The 8,823-nt window shown below is 62.2% G+C and overlaps 6 protein-coding genes across 6 annotated transcripts in view; 4 read left to right on the top strand and 2 right to left on the bottom strand.

Moving 5' to 3' along the window:
- Positions 1-138, top strand: part of VDAG_01923 (uncharacterized protein) — a gene marked incomplete at both ends in the record, with an annotated part of 2,661 nt that extends 2,523 nt beyond the window's left edge. Inside the window, one exon of the mRNA XM_009657952.1 lies at positions 106-138. Coding sequence (XP_009656247.1) covers positions 106-138 — 33 coding nt within the window. The remainder of the gene's footprint in view (positions 1-105) is intronic.
- Positions 139-268: 130 nt separating this feature from the next.
- VDAG_01922 (isovaleryl-CoA dehydrogenase) lies at positions 269-1,679 on the bottom strand (the record flags this gene model as incomplete). Its single annotated transcript, XM_009657951.1, has 2 exons — positions 269-365; positions 469-1,679. 2 exons carry the CDS (start codon positions 1,677-1,679, stop codon positions 269-271), a joined length of 1,308 nt encoding a protein of 435 aa, XP_009656246.1.
- Positions 1,680-2,219: 540 nt separating this feature from the next.
- VDAG_01921 (methylcrotonoyl-CoA carboxylase beta chain) lies at positions 2,220-4,134 on the top strand (the record flags this gene model as incomplete). The annotated part of the gene is made up of 2 exons (XM_009657950.1): positions 2,220-3,911; positions 4,012-4,134. The coding sequence occupies 2 exons, from the start codon at positions 2,220-2,222 to the stop codon at positions 4,132-4,134; spliced, it is 1,815 nt and encodes a 604-aa protein (XP_009656245.1).
- Positions 4,135-5,811: 1,677 nt separating this feature from the next.
- Positions 5,812-6,378, top strand: VDAG_01920 (uncharacterized protein; the record flags this gene model as incomplete). The annotated part of the gene is made up of 1 exon (XM_009657949.1): positions 5,812-6,378. One exon carries the CDS (start codon positions 5,812-5,814, stop codon positions 6,376-6,378), a length of 567 nt encoding a protein of 188 aa, XP_009656244.1.
- An 803-nt stretch (positions 6,379-7,181) lies between these two features.
- Positions 7,182-8,091, top strand: VDAG_01919 (dienelactone hydrolase family protein; the record flags this gene model as incomplete). The annotated part of the gene is made up of 3 exons (XM_009657948.1): positions 7,182-7,299; positions 7,367-7,683; positions 7,762-8,091. The coding sequence occupies 3 exons, from the start codon at positions 7,182-7,184 to the stop codon at positions 8,089-8,091; spliced, it is 765 nt and encodes a 254-aa protein (XP_009656243.1).
- A 574-nt stretch (positions 8,092-8,665) lies between these two features.
- Positions 8,666-8,823, bottom strand: part of VDAG_01918 (phosphopantetheinyl transferase) — a gene marked incomplete at both ends in the record, with an annotated part of 1,112 nt that continues 954 nt past the window's right edge. The window contains one exon of the mRNA XM_009657947.1: positions 8,666-8,765. Within this exon, the coding sequence (XP_009656242.1) occupies positions 8,666-8,765 (100 nt within the window). The remainder of the gene's footprint in view (positions 8,766-8,823) is intronic.

Raw genomic sequence — 8,823 nt, 5'->3', positions numbered from 1 at the left:
TGTAAGCTCGCACTTGAGGAAACCCGTACTCAACCAACCCGACCCAAGGACCAGATTCCCGGGTGCCGTGTCTGCCATTTGTCTTTTGGGGACCCCCTATTGTAGCATGCTATTGGCAGATGCTGTACTCCGCCATGACAGAGAGAGAAAGAAAATCCCATTTCGACGCTACCTTGCGTCGCTACTACGTGCCTTGTGCGCCATTTCGTTCCCCTTCATCGACCATTCGTGGATCCCCAACATGCCATGCCCGCGCCGTCACAGATGGTTACGCCCCGAGGTGGGCGTACTCCTTGTTGAATGCCCGCCCGATGACCATGCGGCGGATCTCTGATGTGCCGGCTCCGATCTCGTACAATTTCGCACTGCGCGTTTAGTCAGTCAGGTTGAAAGGGGGACAATAGTTGAGGGTTCTGAAAAGGAACAAGCCAAAAAAAAAAAAAAAAAAAAAAGATGAAAAAAACGTACTCTCTCAACAGCCGCGACGCCGGCATCTCCTCGACGTAACCCATGCCACCGAGCAGCTGGATGCAGTCGAGCGTGCACTCGGTGGCGCGCTCGGCAGCGTACAGAATGGCGCCGGCGCAGTCCTGGGTGCGGATGGTGCCAGCCTCGTCGACGGTGCGGGCCGTGGCGTAGGTGTAGGCGCGCGAGGCCTGCAGCTTCGTGTACATGTCGGCCAGCTTGCCCTGGACGAGCTGGTTGTGGGCGATGGGCTGTCCGAACTGCTTGCGCTGGTGGGCGAAGGGCAGGGTCACGTCGAGGGCGGCCTGCATGATGCCGAGGGGACCGGCGGACAGAACGAGGCGCTCGAGATCGAGGCCCTCCATGAGCACGCGCACGCCGCCGTTGAGTTTGCCGAGGACGCGGTCGTCGGGCACGAAGACGGCGTCAAAGCTGAGCTCGCCCGTGTTGCTGCCGCGCATGCCCATCTTGTCGAGCTTGCGCTGGCAGCTGAAGCCGTCGGACGTCTTGGTCTCGACGATGAAGGCGGTGATGCCCTTGGAGCCGGCGTCGGGCTCGGTTTTGGCGTAGACGACAATGACGTCGGCGTCGGGCCCGTTTGTGATCCACATCTTGCTGCCGTTGATGAGGTAGCCGCCGTCGACCTTTTTGGCCGTCGTGCGCATGCTGACGACGTCGCTGCCGGCGCCCGACTCGGACATGGCGAGGGCGCCGATGCTCGTGCCGGCAATGAGGCCGGGCAGGTACTTCTTCTTCTGCTCGGGGTTGCCGTTGAGCTGCAGCTGGTTGACGCAGAGCTGGGAGTGGGCGGCGTAGCTGAGGCCGATGGAGCCCGAGGCGCGCGACAGCTCCTCCATGACGACGCAGTGGGCCTGGTAGCCCATGGCGAGGCCACCGACCTGCTCGTCGGCCGTGATGCCCAGGAAGCCGGCCTCGCCCAGCTTGGGCCACATGTCGTTGGGGAAGGCGTTGGTCTTGTCTGTGCGGGCGGCGACCTCCTCGGTCATTTCGCGGCGCGTGAAGTCCTGCACGCGCTCGCGCAGCTCGGCGAGGTCGGCCTCGGTCGGGGGCTCGAAGCCCTGGGGGTGTTTTTGCGAGTGATGCCTCGTCTGGATCTGGGGAAGGACGGAGGAGGAGGTGGCGGGTGTAGAGATGCGGGGGCGGAGCTGGCGGGCGGGCTTCGCCAGGGAACGCAGTAACCTGGCAGACGACATGGTGTTGTGTTGGGATGCAGGGCACTACTGTTTTTGCTTGAAGATTGATGCAATGAAATTGATACAATTAGATGCAATGAGATTGATACAACCAGATGCAATGAGATTGATACAATCAGATGCAATGGAGATGCAATTGAAAAAGAAGTTGTGTCAGGTCAACAGAGGCAGTCACAGTCGCAGTCGCAGTCGATCGCAGGCAGGTCCGACCAGCCAGCAGCAATATGAAGAAGGCGCGGTTGCGTGGCCAGGCCGAGCAGGAAAGCGCGGCCCAGCACGGATATCGACGGGCCGAGGCTGGGTGAACCCCCCCCCTTCCCGAACTCCACGGGACGTCATGCTCTGGGTGTGTTCCTTATCCCGTCTCCAAGCGGCATTCGGCTGGACCTTGAGCATATCCCAATTCATCCAATTCATCAAATGCAAAGACAGACTGCATCCGCCTTCTCTCTCTCCGCTTCAGAAAGCAGCACGTCGTCCTTCAATTGACTCTGGCTGCTTACTTCTGCCACACTCTGTCACACCACACACACACTCACCATGTCGGCCTCACGCTCCTCGAGAGACCTCCTCGTGCTCTCTCGCCAATTGACCCGGTCGAGCGCCTCCCCGACGGCCGCCGCCCGCCTCCACACCCTCCAGCCCCGCCTCCGCCCTTGCTCACGATCATCGACGAGCAGCAGCGTTTCCTCGACACGGACGCAGACGCAGACGCAGACACAGACTCAGACCCGCGGCGTCGCGACGTTTACACCACCCCACCAAGCCAGCGCCATCTCCCTCGTCCAGACCAACGTCGACCCGTCCTCGGATGAGTTCAAGGAGAACGAGCAGGGCATGGCCGAGGTCATGGCCCGCATGCAGACCCTGACGACGCGCATCCACCGCGGCGGCTCCGACAAGGCCCGCGAGAAGCACCTCGCGCGCAACAAGATGCTGCCGCGCGACCGCGTCACGGCCCTCATCGACCCCGGCACCACCTTTCTCGAGCTCTCGCCCCTCGCCGGCCACGAGCTGTACCCCGAGGCCGACGTGCCGGCGGCCGGCATCATCACGGGCGTCGGCGTCGTCGAGGGCGTCACCTGCGTCATCGTCGCCAACGACAGCACCGTCAAGGGCGGCACCTACTACCCCATCACCGTCAAGAAGCACCTGCGCGCCCAGGCCGTCGCCCAGGAGAACAAGCTGCCGTGCATCTACCTCGTCGACAGCGGCGGCGCCAACCTGCCCCACCAGGCCGACGTCTTCCCCGACCGCGACCACTTTGGCCGCATCTTCTACAACCAGGCCCGCATGAGCGCCCAGGGCATCCCCCAGATCTCCGTCGTCATGGGGCCCTGCACCGCCGGCGGCGCCTACGTGCCCGCCATGAGCGACGAGAGCATCATCGTCGAGAACCAGGGCCACATCTTCCTCGCCGGCCCGCCCCTCGTCAAGGCCGCCACCGGCGAGGTCATCTCGGCCGAGGACCTCGGCGGCGGCCGCCTGCACTCGTCCGTCTCGGGCGTCACCGACTACCTCGCCGTCGACGACGCCCACGCCATCACCCTCGCGCGCCGCAGCATCAGCAACCTCAACTGGCCCGCCCGCAGCCCCGCGACCCCGGCCCCGGCCGCCGCCTACGCCGAGCCCGTCCACCCGCCCGCCGAGCTCCTCGGCATCGCGAGCACCAACCTGCGCAAGCCGCTGCCGATCCGCGAGGTCATTGCGCGCATCGTCGACGGCTCCGAGTTTGCCGAGTTCAAGCGCGACTACGGCACGACGCTCGTCACGGGCTTCGCCCAGATCCACGGCTACAAGGTCGGCATCGTCGCCAACGACGGCATCCTCTTTGCCGAGTCGTCCCAAAAGGGCGCCCACTTTGTCGAGCTCTGCACCCAGCGCGGCATCCCCCTCGTCTTCCTGCAGAACATCTCGGGCTTCATGGTCGGCTCCGAGGCCGAGCGCGGCGGCATCGCCAAGCACGGCGCCAAGCTCGTCACCGCCGTCGCCTGCGCCGACGTGCCCAAGTTCACCGTCGTCGTGGGCGGCAGCTATGGCGCCGGCAACTACGGCATGTGCGGCCGCGCCTACTCGCCCCGCTTCCTGTGGATGTGGCCCAACGCCCGCATCGGCGTCATGGGCAGCGAGCAGCTCAACTCGGTCATGGAGACGGTCGGCAAGGCCGATCCCGCCCTGAAGGACAGGATAGAGAAGGAGAGCGATGCCACGTTTTCGTCGGCGAGGTTATGGGTGCGTTCCTCTTTCTTTTTTTTTTTTTCTCTTTTCTTCTTCTCTCTCTCTTCTGCCTCTCCACCTCTACCATGCAACGAACATCCACTGACAGACACAGGACGACGGCATTATCCCGCCACAGGACACGAGGAGGTACCTCGGACTGGGCCTGCGCGCGGCCATGACGGGTCGGAACGAGGTCAAGGCGGGCGAGACGAAATTTGGCGTGTTCAGGATGTAGACAAGCGTCGGGTACCAAATTCAACAAATCCAATGTATTGCTGCCGCTCTTGTTGGCTCGTGCAAACCAATGACCCTGTCTTCACCTGCGCAAAACGTGACAAGACGAACAGCGCGCATTGTGTTGCTTCAAGACAAGATGGCGATCCCCACGATCGATTGTGAGCCGTCACGACCCAACCCCGCACGGGCGGCCTGTGCCCCGCGTACGCAGCTTGTCATGTGCCGCCTCGGTGATAGGGATGCGGGCCCCCCCTTTCCCCAGGGCCGAGCTCGGTGACCGTGACAAGCGACAGCAGGAGGAACCGCGCTCTGCCGGGTCGGCTGGGCTGGCCCACGGCAGCTGATTCGCCGCGGCGCCCTGTCGCGGACCAAGGTCAGGCTCACAACCCTCGACGAATTGGAGGAACCCTGTTTCCCTGAAACCGCAGCCTGGCTGGGGAGAGCCAATATCATCTTCCTGCTGAGCTGACCACGTGGTGTGGTAAGAAATGGAGGGGAGAGATCATCGTCGCATCATGGCACGACACGGCAGCACCAGACTGGAGCAGACGGCCGGTCACCCTTGTATTCACCGAAACGGACACTTGAAGCTGACGTGGGGGTTTGACAAGAGGATGTACATGTATGCGCTGTGCGCTGTGCGCTGTGCGCTGTGCTGAGCGCTCCTGGGGTCCCTTGGGTCCTAGGGTTGGCGAGATAAGCCTGATCCTGGGCGCTGCTGCCGCTCGCTGTTGGTCAGCCGGCTGATCTGATCTGGCAGAGGCGTAATGTTGCCCATCTGGTTCGGGGGATCCCCTGGGAAGCCCGCGTGAGCAGGACAGCGTACGACTTGGCTTGTTGGCCATGAAACCTTGTCGGTCAAGTCCGGATAATGCGGTCCAGATCGGGACAAAGGCAACAATCGAGACCAAGATAGAGGAGAGGAGACAGGAAAAGAAGGCGCTAGCGAGGGGTCGGACTAGGGGAGGAGAATGGCAGGCAAGCCTAGAAACAAGAGTCTAGCATCTTTGAGAAGTGATATATCAGTCCACCTCAAGGGGGGTGGTAAGGCGGCAAGGGGCGGTTCTTGTTCACAAATCTGCTCAGGGCAGCAGCCTCTGTCCCTTTTTTTAAAAGGCTCGCCTTGGACTTGAATTGCCTTCTCAACTTTAGGTTTCCTCCTCCTTTTACTTTTCTCTGGCTTTGTATTCTTATTAGAGAAGGCTCGATCAGGCGACGCCAAGCGAAACCGCCGTGTCGTCGACCTGGAGCATCGGCCACACCCAATGAACCCCGAGTCTGGCGCCCCAGCCAACGAACCAGTTATCCTGCCGCCATCGTCCCCGTTCATCGTCTTGGTATGCCGAGCATGTTTGGCTGCGACCATGACCACCAGCACGGCCGGCGGCCACCGACCCCCCAAACCTCGCCGTCACCTAGCGGCTCGCCATGGCCAGCAACAGCAGCAGCGGCGGCGGCAGCAGCAGCGGGAGAAGGAGGCCCAACGAGGACAGCGCGGCAGCACCAGCCGACGGCGCTGGGCGAGGCAGCGCTCCGGCAGCCACGTGTGTTCTTGCCGTCGCACGGGTTCACGGTCGGGGCGGGCACGGTGACGGTGGACCTCAGGACGCGGCGGGTGCTGCTCGTGTACAACAAGCGGCAGGGCCTCTTCCAGCTGCCCAAAGGGCGCAAGAACATGGGCGAGGAGTCGCTGCTGGCGTGCGCGGTGCGGGAGACGCTCGAGGAGACGGGTGTCCGGGTGACGCCGCTGGCGGTGCGGTGCGGCACGAGGGCGACGCCCGGGGAGGGGGCGCTCGAGGGGCAGCAGCAGCAGCAGGAGCAGCAGCAGGAGCAGCAGCAGCAGCAGCAGGAGCTTCAGGAGATGCACGAGGCGCAGCACATGCAAGCGATGCAGGCGATGCAGCGGCGGGCACGCGGCGCACATGTCGATTTGCAGGCCGTCGAGTCAGATGCTGAGGGGCCCGTCCGGCAAGGGCTGACAGAGGGGGTCGACCATTACGAAGCGGTGGCGTGCTGCCATTGGGCCGACGCGGCGACGGGGGCGTTGAAGATGGTCTTCTACTACGCTGCCTCGGCCGACGAGAGCGCTCTGCCTGAGCCGCTCATGGGCGAGGACGCGGGGCTGTTCGAGAACGTTTGGTGCAAGGTCGACGAGGCGGCGGCGCAATTGGCGTTCCCGACGGACGGCATGGTCGTGAACAAGGCCGTGGCGGATATGCGGCGGACGGGGTACGATATTTGATGACTGACGTTTGATGGAGTCTTTTGTCTTGGGCTTGGATGCTGTAGTGTTTACTGGGAGGGCAGGGTACTGTTGGAAGCAGGATCCGGAGGGGTTGATGACTTGGGATGATACCTAGTCGAGCTCTGGTGGGGCTGCTGGCGTTCGGGGCACCAAGGCACCAAGGCAAGACCTCTTAGCGGGCCGTTAGGGGGGACAACAGGGAACACAGGGCACACAGGGCACACAGGGCACACAGGGCACACAGGGCACACAGGGCACACAGGGCACACAGGGCACACAGGGCACAACAACGGGCATGTCCCTGGCAGCCCACAAGACGAGAGCCTCGAACCCATTGTCCGTGGCATCGTTGGCCAGAGATGTGACAGAAAGACACGGAGATCGATATTCTGATACGGCCATCTGTCTGAGTCTGGCCAGAGAAACTCTATTTGGATATTCATAAGGTCCCTTGCCCGGTCTATCCGTAGGTACCTACCCACGGCATAGCTTGCTAGGTGCCTAGATAGGTACCTGGTAGGTACGCAAGTACGCTGCCAGGGCTGCCCAACAGCGAGGCGGGGCCCAGAGCTTCCCCCGCACTAGACCCCCTCTGACACTGAGGGGTCGCGGTGACGACACGATCAACCCGGCAGTTGCCAGACAATGGGACTTCTTTTCTTCTCTTCTTCATCTCATCTTCACTTGCAGCCGCTCTCCACCTGATTGCACCTACGATCAAGAAGGAGAAAAATAAATCGGCATCCGCTCTATATACACCCAGCACCCCCAAGCTCCAGACGTCGACCACCACCGCCATCATGACGACAATGCCTGCGCAGCACGGCCACAATGAGGCCTGCTGCAACATCCCGCCCGTCATCTCCAAGGGCTACGATGCCAAGGGCTCCTACGAACAGGTCAACGACATCAAGACGTGTACGTGACCTGCCGTCCTCCGCCGGCCGTCCTCTGCCGGCCATCCCCCGCTGACCCTGCTCCACAGACGCCACAGGGCCCTCCGACGCCAAGAAGGGCATCCTCTTCATCTACGACATCTTTGGCTACTTCCCCCAGTCCCTGCAGGGCGCCGACATTCTCGCGACGAGCGGCGACCAGAAGCACCGCGTCCTCATCCCCGACTGGTTCGGCGGCAACCCCTGCCCCATCGAGTGGTACCCCCCCGACACGGAGGAGAAGCAGAAGAACCTCGGCGCCTTCTTCGGCCAGTACCCGCCGCCCAAGATTGCCGGCCTCGTGCCGGGCTACGTCCGGGCCGCCAGGGACAAGTACCCCGAGATCACCGACTGGGCCATCATTGGCGTGCGTGTTGCCCCTGCTCGACCCCCCTTTGCCTGGACTTTTTTTTCTCGTGGCAATGCTAACGACGACGACGCGCAGTACTGCTGGGGTGGCAAGGTCGCGACGCTCGTCACCTCGGGAGACGAGAACCCCTTCAAGGCAGCCGCCTCCATCCACCCCGCCATGGTCGACCCCGAGGACGCCAAGGGCGTCAAGGTGCCCTTCATCCTGCTCGCCTCCAAGGAGGAGCCCGACGAGGCCGTCGGCAAGTTTGCGGAGGCCCTGCAGGTGACCAAGCACGTCGAGACCTTCAAGGACCAGATTCACGGCTGGATGGCCGCCCGCGCCGACCTCGAGGATGAGCGCGTCAAGGAGGAGTATGCCAGGGGCTACAAGACGGTTGTAGAGTTCTTCAGCAAGAACCTGTGAGCGTTGTGCCTGTCATTTTGATGAGAAGAGTCCCATCATGAATGCCATACAAACTCTCTGTGCCCTTTTTAAACTAGCATATATGATGGGAGTGCACCCTGGAGCGCATGCATGATAATTAAGGGAGTGCGTCGAAGGAAAGCACCCGCAAAACGCTCGCCAGGGCCGGTCCCCCCCGGCCCATCCGCTCCCTGCGTCAGGGGGCCGATGGGCGAGAGGTGATGGACCCTGGGTACGGAAACCGCCACGAGGCCCGCGGTTTCTCCAGGAAATTTAAGTTGGGTGTGAGATTCGAACCAGTGCCCATCTGGTTGTAACTTGTTTGCTCAACCACTGGGCTAATGGAGGAGGAGTGACAATAGGGCAAAACGTGGACGTGGTTATATGGAAAGTGCGCGGTTGCCAGGGGCGAACTCGCCTGGTGCTTCTGTGCTTGTTGTCATTGTGCTACGCGATCGTTTGTGGCCTGCCCTGGCGAAGCCATCCCCCTCAGGCATCAGCCAGCCTGAGCAGCAGCCCACCCAGTCCAGCAAGTACTGCGACCCGAAAATAGCCACAAGGAGAGAAACGCTCATCAGGGTGCTGCCTCTGCAAAAGCAACCAGCTCCTCCAAGCGCACCAGCTCGAAATCACCAAGCCTCAAGGCAAGCCCCTCCTCCTTGCGTTGAGGCGTCCTCACGGCAGCACAAACCATGTAGTCCGGTCCCACAGACTTGAGACAGACATTGGCGT

The sequence above is a fragment of the Verticillium dahliae genome, genomic scaffold (assembly GCF_000150675.1).
Source record: "Verticillium dahliae VdLs.17 supercont1.3 genomic scaffold, whole genome shotgun sequence".
Lineage (NCBI taxonomy): Eukaryota > Fungi > Ascomycota > Sordariomycetes > Glomerellales > Plectosphaerellaceae > Verticillium > Verticillium dahliae.
Note: the sequence above shows the minus strand (reverse complement) of the source record. Positions and strands in the feature narration are given on the sequence as shown.